Here is a 20,069-nt window from a genome sequence, read left to right as displayed (position 1 = left end):
TGGGTGTGACTGTGGGGTGTCTGTCTCTCGGGGTGTGACTGTGGGGTGTATGTCTCGTTGGGGTGTCTGTCTCTCTCTGGGTGTGACTGTGGGGTGTATTTCACTCTCTGGGTGTCACTGTGGGGTATCTCTCTCTGGGTGTGACTGTGGGGTGTCTCTCTCTGGGTGTAACTGTGGGGTGTCTCTGGGTGTGTGGGGGGTGTCTCTGGGTGTGTGTGGGTTGTTTCTTTCTGGGTGTGACTCTCTCTGGGTGTGACTGGGGTGTCTGGTGTGACTGTGGGGTGTCTCTCTCTGGTGTGACTGTAAGGTGTCTGCCTCTGGGTGTGACTGAGAGGTGTCTCTCTCTGGGTGTGACTGGGGAGTCTGTGGTGTGACTGTGGGGTGTCTCTCGCTGGGTGTGACTGTGGGGTGTCTCTCTCTGGGTGTGACTGTGGGGTGTGACTGGGGTCTCTCCGGGTGTGACTGTGGGGTGTCTCTCGGGGTGTGACTGTGGGGTGTATGTCTCTCGGAGTGTGACTGTGGGGTGTATGTCTCTCGAGGTGTGACTGTGGGGTGTAACTGGGCTGGGTGTGACTGTGGGGTGCCTCTAGGGGTGTGACTGTGGGGTGTATGTTTCTCTGGGTGACTGTGGGGTCTCTCTCTTGAGTGTGACTGTGGGGTGCCTCTAGGGGGGTGACTGTGGGGTGTATGTCTCTTGGGGTGTGACCGTGGGGTGTATGTCTCTCGGAGTGTGACTGTGGGGTGTATGTCTCTCGAGGTGTATGTCCCTTGGGATGTGACTGTGGGGTGTATGTCTCTCAGGGAGTGACTGGGGTGTCTCTCTCTCTCTCTGGGTGTGACTGTGGGGTGCCTCTCGGGGTGTGGCTGTGGGGTGTCTCTCTCTCTGGGTGTGACTGTGGGGTGTCTGTCTCTCGGGGTGTGACTGTGGGGTGTATGTCTCGTTGGGGTGTCTGTCTCTCTCTGGGTGTGTGTGGGCTGTCTGTCTCTCTCTGGGTGTGACTGTGGGGTGTATTTCACTCTCTGGGTGTCACTGTGGGGTATCTCTCTCTGGGTGTAACTGTGGGGTGTCTCTGGGTGTGTGGGGGGTGTCTCTGGGTGTGTGTGGGTTGTTTCTTTCTGGGTGTGACTCTCTCTGGGTGTGACTGGGGTGTCTGGTGTGACTGTGGGGTGTCTCTCTCTGGTGTGACTGTAAGGTGTCTGCCTCTGGGTGTGACTGAGAGGTGTCTCTCTCTGGGTGTGACTGGGGAGTCTGTGGTGTGACTGTGGGGTGTCTCTCGCTGGGTGTGACTGTGGGGTGTCTCTCTCTGGGTGTGACTGTGGGGTGTCTCTGGGTGTGACTGGGGTCTCTCCGGGTGTGACTGTGGGGTGTCTCTCGGGGTGTGACTGTGGGGTGTATGTCTCTCGGAGTGTGACTGTGGGGTGTATGTCTCTCGAGGTGTGACTGTGGGGTGTAACTGGGCTGGGTGTGACTGTGGGGTGCCTCTCGGGGTGTGACTGTGGGGTGTCGCTCAGGGTGTGACTGTGCGGTGTATGTTTCTCTGGGTGACTGTGGGGTCTCTCTCTTGAGTGTGACTGTGGGGTGCCTCTAGGGGGGTGACTGTGGGGTGTCTGTCTCTTGGGGTGTGACCGTGGGGTGTATGTCTCTCGGAGTGTGACTGTGGGGTGTATGTCTCTCGAGGTGTATGTCCCTTGGGATGTGACTGTGGGGTGTATGTCTCTCAGGGAGTGACTGGGGTGTCTCTCTCTCTCTCTGGGTGTGACTGTGGGGTGCCTCTCGGGGTGTGGCTGTGGGGTGTCTCTCTCTCTGGGTGTGACTGTGGGGTGTCTGTCTCTCGGGGTGTGACTGTGGGGTGTATGTCTCGTTGGGGTGTCTGTCTCTCTCTGGGTGTGACTGTGGGGTGTATTTCACTCTCTGGGTGTCACTGTGGGGTATCTCTCTCTGGGTGTGACTGTGGGGTGTCTCTCTCTGGGTGTAACTGTGGGGTGTCTCTGGGTGTGTGGGGGGTGTCTCTGGGTGTGTGTGGGTTGTTTCTTTCTGGGTGTGACTCTCTCTGGGTGTGACTGGGGTGTCTGGTGTGACTGTGGGGTGTCTCTCTCTGGTGTGACTGTAAGGTGTCTGCCTCTGGGTGTGACTGAGAGGTGTCTCTCTCTGGGTGTGACTGGGGAGTCTGTGGTGTGACTGTGGGGTGTCTCTCGCTGGGTGTGACTGTGGGGTGTCTCTCTCTGGGTGTGACTGTGGGGTGTGACTGGGGTCTCTCCGGGTGTGACTGTGGGGTGTCTCTCGGGGTGTGACTGTGGGGTGTATGTCTCTCGGAGTGTGACTGTGGGGTGTATGTCTCTCGAGGTGTGACTGTGGGGTGTAACTGGGCTGGGTGTGACTGTGGGGTGCCTCTAGGGGTGTGACTGTGGGGTGTCGCTCAGGGTGTGACTGTGCGGTGTATGTTTCTCTGGGTGACTGTGGGGTCTCTCTCTTGAGTGTGACTGTGGGGTGCCTCTAGGGGGGTGACTGTGGGGTGTATGTCTCTTGGGGTGTGACCGTGGGGTGTATGTCTCTCGGAGTGTGACTGTGGGGTGTATGTCTCTCGAGGTGTATGTCCCTTGGGATGTGACTGTGGGGTGTATGTCTCTCAGGGAGTGACTGGGGTGTCTCTCTCTCTCTCTGGGTGTGACTGTGGGGTGCCTCTCGGGGTGTGGCTGTGGGGTGTCTCTCTCTCTGGGTGTGACTGTGGGGTGTCTGTCTCTCGGGGTGTGACTGTGGGGTGTATGTCTCGTTGGGGTGTCTGTCTCTCTCTGGGTGTGTGTGGGCTGTCTGTCTCTCTCTGGGTGTGACTGTGGGGTGTATTTCACTCTCTGGGTGTCACTGTGGGGTATCTCTCTCTGGGTGTAACTGTGGGGTGTCTCTGGGTGTGTGGGGGGTGTCTCTGGGTGTGTGTGGGTTGTTTCTTTCTGGGTGTGACTCTCTCTGGGTGTGACTGGGGTGTCTGGTGTGACTGTGGGGTGTCTCTCTCTGGTGTGACTGTAAGGTGTCTGCCTCTGGGTGTGACTGAGAGGTGTCTCTCTCTGGGTGTGACTGGGGAGTCTGTGGTGTGACTGTGGGGTGTCTCTCGCTGGGTGTGACTGTGGGGTGTCTCTCTCTGGGTGTGACTGTGGGGTGTCTCTGGGTGTGACTGGGGTCTCTCCGGGTGTGACTGTGGGGTGTCTCTCGGGGTGTGACTGTGGGGTGTATGTCTCTCGGAGTGTGACTGTGGGGTGTATGTCTCTCGAGGTGTGACTGTGGGGTGTAACTGGGCTGGGTGTGACTGTGGGGTGCCTCTTGGGGTGTGACTGTGGGGTGTCGCTCAGGGTGTGACTGTGCGGTGTATGTTTCTCTGGGTGACTGTGGGGTCTCTCTCTTGAGTGTGACTGTGGGGTGCCTCTAGGGGGGTGACTGTGGGGTGTATGTCTCTTGGGGTGTGACCGTGGGGTGTATGTCTCTCGGAGTGTGACTGTGGGGTGTATGTCTCTCGAGGTGTATGTCCCTTGGGATGTGACTGTGGGGTGTATGTCTCTCAGGGAGTGACTGGGGTGTCTCTCTCTCTCTCTGGGTGTGACTGTGGGGTGCCTCTCGGGGTGTGGCTGTGGGTTGTCTCTCTCTCTGGGTGTGACTGTGGGGTGTCTGTCTCTCGGGGTGTGACTGTGGGGTGTATGTCTCGTTGGGGTGTCTGTCTCTCTCTGGGTGTGTGTGGGCTGTCTGTCTCTCTCTGGGTGTGACTGTGGGGTGTATTTCACTCTCTGGGTGTCACTGTGGGGTATCTCTCTCTGGGTGTAACTGTGGGGTGTCTCTGGGTGTGTGGGGGGTGTCTCTGGGTGTGTGTGGGTTGTTTCTTTCTGGGTGTGACTCTCTCTGGGTGTGACTGGGGTGTCTGGTGTGACTGTGGGGTGTCTCTCTCTGGTGTGACTGTAAGGTGTCTGCCTCTGGGTGTGACTGAGAGGTGTCTCTCTCTGGGTGTGACTGGGGAGTCTGTGGTGTGACTGTGGGGTGTCTCTCGCTGGGTGTGACTGTGGGGTGTCTCTCTCTGGGTGTGACTGTGGGGTGTCTCTGGGTGTGACTGGGGTCTCTCCGGGTGTGACTGTGGGGTGTCTCTCGGGGTGTGACTGTGGGGTGTATGTCTCTCGGAGTGTGACTGTGGGGTGTATGTCTCTCGAGGTGTGACTGTGGGGTGTAACTGGGCTGGGTGTGACTGTGGGGTGCCTCTCGGGGTGTGACTGTGGGGTGTCGCTCAGGGTGTGACTGTGCGGTGTATGTTTCTCTGGGTGACTGTGGGGTCTCTCTCTTGAGTGTGACTGTGGGGTGCCTCTAGGGGGGTGACTGTGGGGTGTCTGTCTCTTGGGGTGTGACCGTGGGGTGTATGTCTCTCGGAGTGTGACTGTGGGGTGTATGTCTCTCGAGGTGTATGTCCCTTGGGATGTGACTGTGGGGTGTATGTCTCTCAGGGAGTGACTGGGGTGTCTCTCTCTCTCTCTGGGTGTGACTGTGGGGTGCCTCTCGGGGTGTGGCTGTGGGGTGTCTCTCTCTCTGGGTGTGACTGTGGGGTGTCTGTCTCTCGGGGTGTGACTGTGGGGTGTATGTCTCGTTGGGGTGTCTGTCTCTCTCTGGGTGTGACTGTGGGGTGTATTTCACTCTCTGGGTGTCACTGTGGGGTATCTCTCTCTGGGTGTGACTGTGGGGTGTCTCTCTCTGGGTGTAACTGTGGGGTGTCTCTGGGTGTGTGGGGGGTGTCTCTGGGTGTGTGTGGGTTGTTTCTTTCTGGGTGTGACTCTCTCTGGGTGTGACTGGGGTGTCTGGTGTGACTGTGGGGTGTCTCTCTCTGGTGTGACTGTAAGGTGTCTGCCTCTGGGTGTGACTGAGAGGTGTCTCTCTCTGGGTGTGACTGGGGAGTCTGTGGTGTGACTGTGGGGTGTCTCTCGCTGGGTGTGACTGTGGGGTGTCTCTCTCTGGGTGTGACTGTGGGGTGTGACTGGGGTCTCTCCGGGTGTGACTGTGGGGTGTCTCTCGGGGTGTGACTGTGGGGTGTATGTCTCTCGGAGTGTGACTGTGGGGTGTATGTCTCTCGAGGTGTGACTGTGGGGTGTAACTGGGCTGGGTGTGACTGTGGGGTGCCTCTAGGGGTGTGACTGTGGGGTGTCGCTCAGGGTGTGACTGTGCGGTGTATGTTTCTCTGGGTGACTGTGGGGTCTCTCTCTTGAGTGTGACTGTGGGGTGCCTCTAGGGGGGTGACTGTGGGGTGTATGTCTCTTGGGGTGTGACCGTGGGGTGTATGTCTCTCGGAGTGTGACTGTGGGGTGTATGTCTCTCGAGGTGTATGTCCCTTGGGATGTGACTGTGGGGTGTATGTCTCTCAGGGAGTGACTGGGGTGTCTCTCTCTCTCTCTGGGTGTGACTGTGGGGTGCCTCTCGGGGTGTGGCTGTGGGGTGTCTCTCTCTCTGGGTGTGACTGTGGGGTGTCTGTCTCTCGGGGTGTGACTGTGGGGTGTATGTCTCGTTGGGGTGTCTGTCTCTCTCTGGGTGTGTGTGGGCTGTCTGTCTCTCTCTGGGTGTGACTGTGGGGTGTATTTCACTCTCTGGGTGTCACTGTGGGGTATCTCTCTCTGGGTGTAACTGTGGGGTGTCTCTGGGTGTGTGGGGGGTGTCTCTGGGTGTGTGTGGGTTGTTTCTTTCTGGGTGTGACTCTCTCTGGGTGTGACTGGGGTGTCTGGTGTGACTGTGGGGTGTCTCTCTCTGGTGTGACTGTAAGGTGTCTGCCTCTGGGTGTGACTGGGGAGTCTGTGGTGTGACTGTGGGGTGTCTCTCGCTGGGTGTGACTGTGGGGTGTCTCTCTCTGGGTGTGACTGTGGGGTGTCTCTGGGTGTGACTGGGGTCTCTCCGGGTGTGACTGTGGGGTGTCTCTCGGGGTGTGACTGTGGGGTGTATGTCTCTCGGAGTGTGACTGTGGGGTGTATGTCTCTCGAGGTGTGACTGTGGGGTGTAACTGGGCTGGGTGTGACTGTGGGGTGCCTCTAGGGGGGTGACTGTGGGGTGTCTGTCTCTCGGGGTGTGTGTGGGAGGGGTCACTGTGTGAGGTGCTTCCCGCCATTATCCGGTGACCCCGCCGCCGGCTCAGTGACAGGAGAAGCCTCCCGGGTATCTCCGGCATGTCGTTTGTGTCGGATGCTCCCTGTCATGGTGCCCGGGTGTCGGATGCTCCCTGTCATGGTGCCCGGGTGTCGGATGCTCCCTGTCATGGTGCCCGGGTGTCGGATGCTCCCTGTCATGGTGCCCGGGTGTCGGATGCTCCCTGTCATGGTGCCCGGGTGTCGGATGCTCCCTGTCATGGTGCCCGGGTGTCGGATGCTCCCTGTCATGGTGCCCGGGTGTCGGATGCTCCCTGTCATGGTGCCCGGGTGTCGGATGCTCCCTGTCATGGTGCTCGGGTGTCGGGCGGGCGCTGGCCGGTGCCGGGAAGCTCAGACTCCTCCTGTTATTCGGGGCGTGAGACTCCGCCTCACTCCGGGTCCCGGCGCATGTTCTCCATGCTGGAGACCCCGGGTGACCAGGCAGCCAGGACAGGGATCTCCTCCTCCAGCACCCGGCCCTCCCCGCTGTCAGTGAGAGCGACCTCCCCGGCGACCAGCAGTGCGGAGCGGCAGAGGGGTGAGGAGGCCGGGGATGGGGTGAGAGAGGGTCACTGGTAGAGGGATGAGGAGGCCGGGGATGGGGTGAGAGAGGGTCACCGGTAGAGGGGTGAGGAGGCCGCGGCTGGGGTAATAGAGGGTCACCGGTAGAGGGGTGCGGAGGCCGGGGATGGGGTGAGAGAGGGTCACCGGTAGAAGGGTGCGGAGGCCGGGGATGGGGTGATAGAGGGTCACCGGTAGAGGGATGAGGAGGCCGGGGATGGGGTGAGAGAGGGTCACCAGTAGAGGGGTGCGGAGGCCGGGGATGGGGTGAGAGAGGGTCACCGGTAGAAGGGTGAGGAGGCCGGGAATGGGGTGATAAAGGGTCACCGGTAGAGGGATGAGGAGGCCGGGGATGGGGTGAGAGAGGGTCACCGGTAGAGGGGTGAGGAGGCCGTGGATGGGGTGAGAGAGGGTCACCGGTAGAGGGGTGAGGAGGCCGTGGATGGGGTGAGAGAGGGTCACCGGTAGAGGGGTGAGGAGGCCGTGGATGGGGTGAGAGAGGGTCACCGGTAGAGGGATGAGGAGGCCGGGGATGGGGTGAGAGAGGGTCACCGGTAGAGGGGTGAGGAGGCCGCGGCTGGGGTAATAGAGGGTCACCGGTAGAGGGGTGCGGAGGCCGGGGATGGGGTGAGAGAGGGTCACCGGTAGAAGGGTGCGGAGGCCGGGGATGGGGTGATAGAGGGTCACCGGTAGAGGGATGAGGAGGCCGGGGATGGGGTGAGAGAGGGTCACCAGTAGAGGGGTGCGGAGGCCGGGGATGGGGTGAGAGAGGGTCACCGGTAGAAGGGTGAGGAGGCCGGGAATGGGGTGATAAAGGGTCACCGGTAGAGGGATGAGGAGGCCGGGGATGGGGTGAGAGAGGGTCACCGGTAGAGGGGTGAGGAGGCCGTGGATGGGGTGAGAGAGGGTCACCGGTAGAGGGGTGAGGAGGCCGTGGATGGGGTGAGAGAGGGTCACCGGTAGAAGGGTGAGGAGGCCGTGGATGGGGTGAGAGAGGGTCACCGGTAGAGGGGTGAGGAGGCCGTGGATGGGGTGAGAGAGGGTCACCGGTAGAGGGGTGAGGAGGCCGTGGATGGGGTGAGAGAGGGTCACCGGTAGAAGGGTGAGGAGGCCGGGAATGGGGTGATAGAGGGTCACTGGTAGAGGGATGAGGAGGCCGGGGATGGGGTGAGAGAGGGTCACCGGTAGAGGGGTGAGGAGGCCGTGGATGGGGTGAGAGAGGGTCACCGGTAGAGGGGTGAGGAGGTCGTGGATGGGGTGAGAGAGGGTCACCGGTAGAGGGGTGCGGAGGCCGGGGATGGGGTGAGAGAGGGTCACCGGTAGAAGGGTGAGGAGGCCGGGAATGGGGTGATAAAGGGTCACCGGTAGAGGGATGAGGAGGCCGGGGATGGGGTGAGAGAGGGTCACCGGTAGAGGGGTGAGGAGGCCGTGGATGGGGTGAGAGAGGGTCACCGGTAGAGGGGTGAGGAGGCCGTGGATGGGGTGAGAGAGGGTCACCGGTAGAGGGGTGAGGAGGCCGTGGATGGGGTGAGAGAGGGTCACCGGTAGAGGGGTGAGGAGGCCATGGATGGGGTGAGAGAGGGTCACCGGTAGAGGGGTGAGGAGGCCGTGGATGGGGTGAGAGAGGGTCACCGGTAGAAGGGTGAGGAGGCCGGGAATGGGGTGATAGAGGGTCACCGGTAGAGGGATGAGGAAGCCGGGGATGGGGTGAGAGAGGGTCACCGGTAGAGGGGTGAGGAGGCCGTGGATGGGGTGAGAGAGGGTCACCGGTAGAGGGGTGAGGAGGTCGTGGATGGGGTGAGAGAGGGTCCCCGTGTCACCTGCATGTAGTAACAGCAGAGATCAAGCCTTTACTTAAATAATCAGGACTGTAGTAAATCTGCCCTTCTCTCACCAGTGCCTCTGACAGTCCATCTATACTGATATAATGACAACATTGTGACTGTTCCAAGTTGCAAAAACTACTGAACAGATTTTCATGCATCATTGTGTAGTGAAAACTCCTAGAAACAACCTGCACTTTGGGCCTGACTTATTACAGATCGCTATTGCGATCGCGGACCCGATTACGCACACAGATCTGCTGTGAAAATATGCTAATGACTGCAATCGCATAGCCAGCATAGAGACGCCCACTACGGCTTTCGCACATCCGTAATAGCTTGCAGTCCTCCGTATACATCGGGAACATTGAGTAACATCCGCCCCTCACGCACATTTACAGCAGGTCTGACCTTACTCAGAGATAGCTAACCTCATCGCACGCAGCAAGTACACAAACTGCGTATGCCGTCGCAGTGGCTAATTTATGCCAGGTTGCTGACAATCTGGCTGCCTCTCCGGGGACTGTTGCCAACTCTGAAATGAGAAACAAGCAACTCTTGAGTGAAAAACAAGCCCAACCCAATCCGATAAAGCCCAAAACATAAGCCCAACGTAATATGGTGGTACTGGTATGGGGGTAATTTAATGAAAACCACAAACGTTATTGTTTATTGTTCATTTTATTAAAATACATATCAATATTTGCAAAGCACGGCTTTTCCCTGCTCTACGAATAAACTCCACTGTGCGAAGTAAAGCGCAGGGCACTCGGGGCCTGATTCGGCATAGGACGGAATTGCAAAGCCGCATACAAGCAGCTTTGTAATTCTGTCTTTGCTAAAATGCAAATGCAGCAGAAGGTGTCTGAAATCTCCTTGCTGCATCTGCGATCCCAGGCTGTGACCGAGGCTGCAGTCTGGGATCACCATTGCACCCATCGATTGCGATGGTTGCACCTTTGGTCAGGCTGCGGTAGCTGAAGCTTGCCATGTTCTGTCATCATGTAAGGCCAGGAAGTCTGCATCCATGGATGCAGATCCTAGCCTTGCCACTCCCGGAAAACGGGGGCTACATGCCCTCGTTTCCGGGAATGCAGAAAACAGAGGCAACATGCCCCCATTCCCAGGAACGCAGGCCATCTCTGCCCCGCAAACTCCTCTGCCTGTCAATCAGGTAAATGCATACAGGTGCCTGTGCGATATAGCAGGACCCGTTCTGCACATGCGCAGAATGGGTCCTGCGCAGATTCCCAAGCAACTAGTGTGCACTGGTGAATCAGGACCTCTGTGCGCGGTAATGTACAGGACAAACAAAATAACTGACATATGGGAAAATGTAACTTCTATTGATCGTTTAAACGAGTCATTCTAATTAACCAAATCCATATAACTACATATACAGAGAGATATACATACAGACAGCTAAACAGAAATGGATTGGTGAAGGAGCTATATAACATTTGCTCACCTTAGTGGTGGGATCTGGCTATCAAGCCCAAAAACAAGCTACCTAAAAAAAATAAGCCCAAAAACAAGCAACCATCCAAAAAAACATTCAACTGGGAAAAACAACAAGCCCAATTCCGGTTGTTATAAGCGGACTTGGCAACTATGCTTCCGGGAGGAGGTAGCCAGATTGTCAGAGCAGGTGGGCGTGATGTGAATTTGGGGGTAGGACTGGGGGGAGGGGGCTGCGAGATGGCTTCATTGTGGCCACACCCCCGCTACAAAATTCAGAGATTTTGCAGTCGGGCCCACGATGATGCGATTCACCACAAATCGCATCATCAGCTCCCCTGGATGGCCAGTCACAGAGCAGAGCGAACGGCGGGGGGGAGAGAACAGCAAGGGGGTGCGGGTGGGTGGCGCCGGCCGGGAGACTTGCCCACTCTTCCAGGCGGGCCGGGATCACCCGATTTTCAAGAGGCTCCTGATCAACCCCAGAGAGTAGACAAGTGTGGTTTATGCACGCCCATGCAACAGCGTTCAAATGGACTGGCACACCTGCGTTTCTCCGATCACTCCCCTGTCAACACCCCCAAAAGCTGACGTCCCGTCTCACAATCTGCGATGGCTTAGTATATACGTGAGTGATCACAGTGCGATCACAATGCTAACTCGCGCACTGCAGTGGATACGCATGCGCAGTACACCATCGGCCGATCTGCGTACATTGTTGCAGTTGCGATCCGTAATGAATCAGGCCCTTTGTTTCATCTCCATCTGTCAAGTTAAAGCTGAGCAATAATAAAAACAAAATGTATTGACCTCATCAATGTAAGAGATAGGTAGAGCTTTGGGCCGCGGGAGATAGATAAGGAGTGGGGGGAGAGGAGCTTTGGGCCCGCGGGAGATAGCTAAGGGGTGGGGGGAGAGGTGCTTTGGGCCCGCGGTCTCATGAATAGGATAGGCTACATAGCAGTCTGTGCACAGGCCACACAGTGACATTGGTGAGATAGGTGTGGCACCATGTGTGTGGCTGGTAAGGGGTGGGGGGAGAGGTGCTTTGGGCCCGCGGTCTCATGAATAGGATAGGCTACATAGCAGTCTGTGCACAGGCCACACAGTGACATTGGTGAGATAGGTGTGGCACCATGTGTGTGGCTGGTAAGGGGTGGGGGGAGAGGTGCTTTGGGCCTGTGGTCACATGAATAGGATAGGCTACATAGCAGTCTGTGCACAGGCCACACAGTGACATTGGTGAGATAGGTGTGGCACCATGTGTGTGGCTGGTAAGGGGTGGGGGGAGAGGTGCTTTGGGCCTGTGGTCACATGAATAGGATAGGCTACATAGCAGTCTGTGCACAGGCCACACAGTGACATTGGTGAGATAGGTGTGGCACCATGTGTGTGGCTGGTAAGGGGTGGGGGGAGAGGTGCTTTGGGCCTGCGGTCACATGAATAGGATAGGCTACATAGCAGTCTGTGCACAGGGCACACAGTGACATTGGTGAGATAGGTGTGGCATCATGTGTGTGGCAGGTAAGGGGTGGGGGGAGTGGTGCTTTGGGCCTGCGGTCACATGAATAGTGTCACACGCCGGCCTGGAGACCCCAGAATCAGACCCCGTCGCTTACCTGTGCGGGCGCTGACCCGCGCTGTCTTCCGGCTCCCGCGCTGTACGCTCCTTCCTCTTCTTCCAAGGCAGTCTCCGCTGTTGTCCTCTGGAGGGTCCCGCTGCTGTGCTGCTCCCACGCCGGCTCCTGCTGACCGCTGGTCCCCGCTGACTACCTCCAGGAAGCGCTGTCCTCCGGTCCATGGGCGCGGCCATCTTGGATTGCCCATGTGACCCCACTACCACCAATGAGGAGTACTTCTCCTTCTCTCTCAGCCTGTCAGCTCCCAGTGTCCACTATAAAAGGATCCCCAATGCTCACACAAGTTGCCAGTGCAACTAGTTTCTTAGTTTAGCTAAGCAAGCCTTCCCACTGCGCTCCAGCCGCTCCACGTAGCCACTCAGCTACCAACGTCTACCCACGGCTATCCAGCCGCTCCACGTAGCCACTCAGCTACCAACGTCTACCCATGGCTATCCAGCCGCTCCACGTAGCCACTCAGCTACCAACGTCTACCCACGGCTATCCAGCCGCTCCACGTAGCCACTCAGCTACCAACGTCTACCCACGGCTATCCAGCCGCTCCACGTAGCCACTCAGCTACCAACGTCTACCCACGGCTATCCAGCCGCTCCACGTAGCCGCTCAGCTACCAACGTCTACCCACGGCTAACCAGCCGCTCCACGTAGCCACTCAGCTACCAACGTCTACCCACGGCTATCCAGCCGCTCCACGTAGCCGCTCAGCTACCAACGTCTACCCACGGCTATCCAGCCGCTCCACGTAGCCACTCAGCTACCAACGTCTACCCTCGGCTATCCAGCCGCTCCACGTAGCTTCCTAGCTACCTCGTTACTGCCGCATTCCTCAAGTTCCTGTCAGTTCGCTGCACCCTCTCATGCGGAGAAACTTCATTAAGCCAAGTCTCCAACGAGCGTCTGCGCCAAGTAATACAGATCCAAGTCCCAGTCCGGGAACACAGCTCCTAAATTCCACGCTTGTGACAGTTTGCACTGGCCAGATGGACTCGGCAAGTGGTCAAGGATCTGGGATAGAAGCCTCGCAGGATGTACTATCCCGTCTGGAAAGACAGGAGACCTCTCAGGCTCAGCTGATCCAATTTATCCAAGATATGTCGTCACGCCTGGACAACATTCAGTCCTTACGGGCTTATCTCGCTCCCGCTGGCTCCCAAGCCGCCTCTCCTCCTGTGGTGTCACCTGCTCCTCCGGTTCTACCTCCTGCTCGTCTTCAGCTTTCCCCTCCGAGCAAGTTCGATGGCAACCCCAAATTATGCAGGGGTTTTTTAAACCAATGCGAAATCCAATTCGAGCTACAATCCGCCAACTTTCCGACGGCCAGAACCAGGGTGGCATATATCATCTCTCTACTCTCTGGCCAAGCACTCGATTGGGTCTCGCCCCTTTGGGAGAAGTCGGATCCCCTGCTCTCCAACTACCCCGAATTTGTTGCTACATTTCGCAAAATCTTTGATGAACCCGGAAGAACCACTTCCGCATCAGCTGATATTCTACGCCTCCGTCAGGGCAGCAGGACCGTCGGCCAATACGTAGTCCAGTTCCAGACTCTGGCTTCAGAACTCAATTGGAACGAGGATGCCCTCATCGCTGCCTTCTGGAGTGGCCTTTCTGAAAGACTCAAAGACGACCTAGCTTCCCGTGACCTTCCAACCAGTTTGGATGGGTTAATCTCTCTCTGCAACAAGGTGGATCTCCGTCACAGGGAGCGTGCCTTGGAAAGAGGCAGATTTGATCGTGGAAGGCCACGTCCAGTTTCCCGCTTACCCTCTCCTCCTCTGGGTGAAGAACCCATGCAGGTCAACCGCTCTCATTTATCGGCTGAGGAGCGGCAGAAAAGGCAGAGGCAGAACCTCTGTATGTACTGCGGATCTCCTCAACATTTAGTTAAAACTTGTCCCATTCGTCCGGGAAACGCCTCCTCCTAACTTATGAAAGAGAGGTTAAGTTAGGAGTTGCCATTGAATCACAAAGGAAGTCTGATTCCACCATCCAGGCTCATTTAAAGTGTCCTCGAGGTTCCAAAGCTGTATTAGCTCTCCTGGATTCCGGAGCGGCAGAGAACTTTGTCACTACTGAATTTGTCCAGAAGCATCAAATCCCCATGGAAGCGTTGCCTCGAGTCATCACTTTAACCGCCATCGATGGTAGTCGCATTTCTAGTGGAACCATCACCCATCGTACAACACCACTTAAACTTACCATTGGGGTGCTCCATTCCGAACAACTATCCTTCCTAGTGATTCCCAAAGCCTCTCATTCTTTAGTCCTCGGATTACCCTGGCTACAGAGACATTCACCTCAAATCGATTGGACCACCATGCAAATAATCTCCTGGGGTTCCAATTGCTTGAAAGGTTGCCTTCAGCGGGTAATACCTATCAGATCTTCCGTTGTACGGGATTCTACAGACCTGCCCAAAGCCTACGATGGGTTTCAGGACGTCTTTAGCAAACAGAGCGCAGACCTGTTACCTCCCCATCGTGATTGGGACTGTCCCATAGATCTGATTCCCGGGAAGAATCCTCCTGGAGGCCGAACCTACCCTCTATCTCTCCCTGAGACTCAGGCCATGTCGGAGTACATTACGGAAAACTTAAATAAAGGCTTCATTCGACCTTCCACGTCTCCAGCAGGGGCTGGATTTTTCTTCGTAAAAAAGAAAGATGGTGGCTTGCGCCCGTGTATTGACTACCGGGGTCTTAATGAAATAACTATTAAGAATCGCTACCCTCTTCCTCTCATTACAGAGTTATTTGATAGAGTCAAGGGAGCCACAGTTTTTTCCAAACTCGACCTAAGAGGAGCTTATAATTTAATTCGTATCCGTCCAGGCGATGAATGGAAAACGGCCTTCAACACCAGGGATGGGCACTACGAGTATCTCGTTATGCCCTTCGGCCTCTGTAATGCTCCGACCGTCTTCCAGTTTTTCGTCAATGAAATCTTCCGGGACCTCTTGTACAAGTGTGTGGTCGTTTACTTAGACGATATTTTGATTTTTTCTCAAGACCTCCAAACCCATCGAGACCAGGTCAAACAAGTCCTTCTGAGGTTGCGGTCCAATCAACTGTTTTGCAAATTAGAGAAGTGTCTGTTTGAGGTCTCAAGTGTACCATTCCTGGGATACATTATCTCCGGAACAGGCCTTCAAATGGATTCGTCAAAACTACAAGCCATTCTTGATTGGTCTCTTCCTTCCTTAAAATCCATACAAAGATTCCTAGGATTTGCCAACTACTATCGCAAGTTTGTAAAAGGTTTCTCGACTCTGGTAGCTCCTATTACAGCCCTCACCCGCAAGGGAGCAGATCCAACTATATGGCCCGTCGAAGCTACCTCTGCATTTCAACTTCTTAAGCAAGCCTTCATCTCCGCTCCCATCTTAAAGCAACCAGACTCCACCCGGCCCTTTATCCTGGAGGTGGACGCATCCTCTGAAGGTGTCGGTGCAGTGCTCTCCCAGCGATTTAAAGATGAAAAACTTCATCCCTGTGGTTTCTTTTCCCGGAAGTTTTTACCTGCAGAGAAGAACTACACCATTGGAGATCAAGAGTTACTCGCCATGAAACTAGCCCTCAAAGAATGGCGATATTTTCTAGAAGGAGCTCATTACCCCATTACCATTTTTACTGACCATAAGAACCTCCTTTATCTTAAATCTGCAAATTGCTTGAACCCTCGTCAAGCCCGGTGGGCAATGTTTTTCTCCAGATTTAACTTCAAAGTCTCCTATCGCCCCGGTTTACAAAACCTCAAAGCCGATGCACTCTCCCGTTCCATGACGAGCAACCCTGATCTACCCATGGAACAGCCCCAACCAATCTTGAATTCAGCTTTCTTCGCCTCTACCCAATTATCTTCTATACCCCCGGTTGGGAAGACTTTCGTCGCTCCGGAACTCCGCAAGAGGTTACTGCATTGGGCTCATGCTTCCCGGTTCTCTGGTCACCTGGGTATGGATAAAACCCTAGAATTTATCCAGCGGTCCTATTGGTGGTCTTCGATGAAAAAGGACGTCAGGTCTTATGTGTCTTCATGCATCAAATGTGCCCAACACAAGATACCTCGGCGGGTTCCACACGGTCAACTCCAACCTCTTGCAATTCCATCTAAGCCATGGACTCACCTATCTATGGATTTCATCTCTGATCTTCCTCCATCTCGGGGCCACAACACAATTTGGGTTATCGTGGATCGTTTTTCTAAAATGGCTCATTTCGTACCACTTACTGGGCTTCCGTCTGCACCTCTACTCGCCCAGAGCTTTATAAAAGAGATCTTCAAGCTCCACGGCCTTCCTCAAGAGATCATCTCCGACAGGGGAGTACAGTTCGTAGCGAAGTTCTGGAGGTCACTCTGCTCAGCCCTTCAGGTAAAACTCAAATTTTCTACCGCTTATCATCCCCAGACCAACGGTCAGACCGAAAGGGTCAATCAAGACCTGGAACAGTTCCTGCGCACTTTTGTCTCCTCCTCCCAAGATGACTGGATTGAACTTCTTCCTTGGGCCGAATTTGCCCACAATAATCATTATCACACGTCCACCAGCTCAACTCCTTTTTTTTACAGTTTTTGGTCAACATCCTCGAGTGCCAGATTTCCCTCTTCTTCCCACATTAGATGTGCCTGCGGCCAAAATGTCCCTTCAACGGTTCTCCAACATCTGGGAAAACGTTCGTTCCTCTCTGACTAAAACGTCAGCCCGGTACAAGAGATTTGCTGACCGCCAAAGACGAGCGGTTCCAAATTTCCGACCTGGGGATATGGTCTGGCTCTCTACCCGAAACCTAAGACTCCGAGTACCCTCGATGAAATTTGCTCCGCGATTCATTGGTCCATTCCCAATCATCAAAGTCTTGAATCCTGTGGCTTACAAGTTAAAGCTTCCTCCATTTCTTCGCATTCCAAGTTCTTTCCATATTTCTCTTTTAAAACCACTAGTCTTAAACCAATTTCAGAAGGTCCTGCCTAAAGCTTCTAGTGTTCAAACACAGCAGGGAGAGGAGTTCGAAGTTGACAGAATTTTAGATTCCCGTTGTCAATACAACCGTCATCAATACCTCATCGACTGGAAGAATTATGGTCCGGAGGAACGAATCTGGATAAATGCCTCCGATGTCCACGCACCCCGTCTGGTCAAAGCGTTCCATGTGAAATTTCCTCAAACCAAGGAAGTGTCCGGTGGCCACTCTTGAAGAAGGGGGTACTGTAACACGCCGGCCTGGAGACCCCAGAATCAGACCCCGTCGCTTACCTGTGCGGGCGCTGACCCGCGCTGTCTTCCGGCTCCCGCGCTGTACGCTCCTTCCTCTTCTTCCAAGGCAGTCTCCGCTGTTGTCCTCTGGAGGGTCCCGCTGCTGTGCTGCTCCCACGCCGGCTCCTGCTGACCGCTGGTCCCAGCTGACTACCTCCAGGAAGCGCTGTCCTCCGGTCCATGGGCACGGCCATCTTGGATTGCCCATGTGACCCCACTACCATCAATGAGGAGCCTTCTCCTTCTCTCTCAGCCTGTCAGCTCCCAGTGTCCACTATAAAAGGATCCCCAATGCTCACACAAGTTGCCAGTGCAACTAGTTTCTTAGTTTAGCTAAGCTAGCCTTCCCACTGCGCTCCAGCCGCTCCACGTAGCCACTCAGCTACCAACGTCTACCCACGGCTATCCAGCCGCTCCACGTAGCCACTCAGCTACCAACGTCTACCCACGGCTATCCAGCCGCTCCACGTAGCCACTCAGCTACCAATGTCTACCCACGGCTATCCAGCCGCTCCACGTAGCCACTCAGCTACCAACGTCTACCCACGGCTATCCAGCCGCTCCACGTAGCCACTCAGCTACCAACGTCTACCCACGGCTATCCAGCCGCTCCACGTAGCCGCTCAGCTACCAACGTCTACCCACGGCTAACCAGCCGCTCCATGTAGCCACTCAGCTACCAACGTCTACCCACGGCTATCCAGCCGCTCCACGTAGCCGCTCAGCTACCAACGTCTACCCACGGCTATCCAGCCGCTCCACGTAGCCACTCAGCTACCAACGTCTACCCTCGGCTATCCAGCCGCTCCACATAGCTTCCTAGCTACCTCGTTACTGCCGCATTCCTCAAGTTCCTGTCAGTTCGCTGCACCCTCTCATGCGGAGAAACTTCATTAAGCCAAGTCTCCAACGAGCGTCTGCGCCAAGTAATACAGATCCAAGTCCCAGTCCGGGAACACAGCTCCTAAATTCCACGCTTGTGACAGTTTGCACTGGCCAGATGGACTCGGCAAGTGGTCAAGGATCTGGGATAGAAGCCTCGCAGGATGTACTATCCCGTCTGGAAAGACAGGAGACCTCTCAGGCTCAGCTGATCCAATTTATCCAAGATATGTCGTCACGCCTGGACAACATTCAGTCCTTACGGGCTCATCCCGCTCCCGCTGGCTCCCAAGCCGCCTCTCCTCCTGTGGTGTCACCTGCTCCTCCGGTTCTACCTCCTGCTCGTCTTCAGCTTTCCCCTCCGAGCAAGTTCGATGGCAACCCCAAATTATGCAGGGGTTTTTTAAACCAATGCGAAATCCAATTCGAGCTACAATCCGCCAACTTTCCGACGGCCAGAACCAGGGTGGCATATATCATCTCTCTACTCTCTGGCCAAGCACTCGATTGGGTCTCGCCCCTTTGGGAGAAGTCGGATCCCCTGCTCTCCAACTACCCCGAATTTGTTGCTACATTTCGCAAAATCTTTGATGAACCCGGAAGAACCACTTCCGCATCAGCTGATATTCTACGCCTCCGTCAGGGCAGCAGGACCGTCGGCCAATACGTAGTCCAGTTCCAGACTCTGGCTTCAGAACTCAATTGGAACGAGGATGCCCTCATCGCTGCCTTCTGGAGTGGCCTTTCTGAAAGACTCAAAGACGACCTAGCTTCCCGTGACCTTCCAACCAGTTTGGATGGGTTAATCTCTCTCTGCAACAAGGTGGATCTCCGTCACAGGGAGCGTGCCTTGGAAAGAGGCAGATTTGATCGTGGAAGGCCACGTCCAGTTTCCCGCTTACCCTCTCCTCCTCTGGGTGAAGAACCCATGCAGGTCAACCGCTCTCATTTATCGGCTGAGGAGCGGCAGAAAAGGCAGAGGCAGAACCTCTGTATGTACTGCGGATCTCCTCAACATTTAGTTAAAACTTGTCCCATTCGTCCGGGAAACGCCTCCTCCTAACTTATGAAAGAGAGGTTAAGTTAGGAGTTGCCATTGAATCACAAAGGAAGTCTGATTCCACCATCCAGGCTCATTTAAAGTGTCCTCGAGGTTCCAAAGCTGTATTAGCTCTCCTGGATTCCGGAGCGGCAGAGAACTTTGTCACTACTGAATTTGTCCAGAAGCATCAAATCCCCATGGAAGCGTTGCCTCGAGTCATCACTTTAACCGCCATCGATGGTAGTCGCATTTCTAGTGGAACCATCACCCATCGTACAACACCACTTAAACTTACCATTGGGGTGCTCCATTCCGAACAACTATCCTTCCTAGTGATTCCCAAAGCCTCTCATTCTTTAGTCCTCGGATTACCCTGGCTACAGAGACATTCACCTCAAATCGATTGGACCACCATGCAAATAATCTCCTGGGGTTCCAATTGCTTGAAAGGTTGCCTTCAGCGGGTAATACCTATCAGATCTTCCGTTGTACGGGATTCTACAGACCTGCCCAAAGCCTACGATGGGTTTCAGGACGTCTTTAGCAAACAGAGCGCAGACCTGTTACCTCCCCATCGTGATTGGGACTGTCCCATAGATCTGATTCCCGGGAAGAATCCTCCTAGAGGCCGAACCTACCCTCTATCTCTCCCTGAGACTCAGGCCATGTCGGAGTACATTACGGAAAACTTAAATAAAGGCTTCATTCGACCTTCCACGTCTCCAGCAGGGGCTGGATTTTTCTTCGTAAAAAAGAAAGATGGTGGCTTGCGCCCGTGTATTGACTACCGGGGTCTTAATGAAATAACTATTAAGAATCGCTACCCTCTTCCTCTCATTACAGAGTTATTTGATAGAGTCAAGGGAGCCACAGTTTTTTCCAAACTCGACCTAAGAGGAGCTTATAATTTAATTCGTATCCGTCCAGGCGATGAATGGAAAACGGCCTTCAACACCAGGGATGGGCACTACGAGTATCTCGTTATGCCCTTCGGCCTCTGTAATGCTCCGACCGTCTTCCAGTTTTTCGTCAATGAAATCTTCCGGGACCTCTTGTACAAGTGTGTGGTCGTTTACTTAGACGATATTTTGATTTTTTCTCAAGACCTCCAAACCCATCGAGACCAGGTCAAACAAGTCCTTCTGAGGTTGCGGTCCAATCAACTGTTTTGTAAATTAGAGAAGTGTCTGTTTGAGGTCTCAAGTGTACCATTCCTGGGATACATTATCTCCGGAACAGGCCTTCAAATGGATTCGTCAAAACTACAAGCCATTCTT

General features: G+C 55.1%; 1 protein-coding gene across 1 annotated transcript in view; it reads left to right on the top strand.

Annotated features, from left to right (window-relative positions):
- Positions 1-6,171: 6,171 nt before the first annotated feature.
- The window catches only part of MSH4 (mutS homolog 4), a 111,227-nt gene continuing 97,329 nt past the window's right edge, over positions 6,172-20,069 (top strand). Inside the window, exon 1 of the mRNA XM_088470754.1 lies at positions 6,172-6,670. Within this exon, the coding sequence (XP_088326880.1) occupies positions 6,172-6,670 (499 nt within the window). The remainder of the gene's footprint in view (positions 6,671-20,069) is intronic.

The sequence above is a fragment of the Taudactylus pleione genome, unplaced genomic scaffold (genome assembly GCF_031769625.1).
Source record: "Taudactylus pleione unplaced genomic scaffold, aTauple2 ptg000103l, whole genome shotgun sequence".
In the NCBI taxonomy this organism is placed as follows: domain Eukaryota; kingdom Metazoa; phylum Chordata; class Amphibia; order Anura; family Myobatrachidae; genus Taudactylus; species Taudactylus pleione.
Note: the sequence above shows the minus strand (reverse complement) of the source record. Positions and strands in the feature narration are given on the sequence as shown.